The 581-nt window shown below is 55.4% G+C and overlaps 1 protein-coding gene across 1 annotated transcript in view; it reads right to left on the reverse strand.

The window, feature by feature from the left end:
• Positions 1-581, reverse strand: part of KCND1 (potassium voltage-gated channel subfamily D member 1) — a 9,192-nt gene that overhangs the window by 6,305 nt on the left and 2,306 nt on the right. The window contains 1 exon segment of the mRNA XM_077752990.1: positions 211-574. Coding sequence (XP_077609116.1) covers positions 211-574 — 364 coding nt within the window.

Here is a 581-nt window from a genome sequence, read left to right on the forward strand (position 1 = left end):
CGCTGGTGCGTGCAGAAGGGGGGAGGGGCAGAGAGAGAGAGAGAGAATCCCAGCGAGGAGCTCCATGTGGGGCTTGAACCCATGAACCATGGGATCGTGACCTCAGACGCTTAACCGACTGAGCCACCCAGGCACCCCTCTAACCTTAAGCTTACAGAAAAGGGTGAGTGTAATTGATCAGGCAGCTCCCAACGCAGGGTCTGCACTCACCCAAGCGTAGTCATGGTGACAATGGTATACCAGAATGCCGCAGGGATGCTAGTAAAGTTGGTCTTGTTTGTGCCTTTCTCGGCATAAAACATGACAGTGGCGAAGATGATGATGGCCATGGTAAGGGAAAAGAGGAGAAAGCCCAGCTCAGAGGCACAGCTCTTGAGTGTGTAGCCCAGAATCCGCAAGCCCTGTGAGTGCCTGGAAAACTTGAAGATGCGGAACACCCGGAACACACGCAGGGTAACAAAGGCGCCTGAGACATCCTCGTTCTTGGGCACGAAAAGCCCGATGTAGTAGGGCAGGATGGCCACGACATCGATAAGGCTCATTACGCTCCGCAGGAAGCGGCAGCGGCTGGGGGCTGCACA

The sequence above is a fragment of the Crocuta crocuta genome, unplaced genomic scaffold (genome assembly GCF_008692635.1).
Source record: "Crocuta crocuta isolate KB4526 unplaced genomic scaffold, BGI_CrCroc_1.0 scaffold943, whole genome shotgun sequence".
Classification (NCBI taxonomy): domain Eukaryota; kingdom Metazoa; phylum Chordata; class Mammalia; order Carnivora; family Hyaenidae; genus Crocuta; species Crocuta crocuta.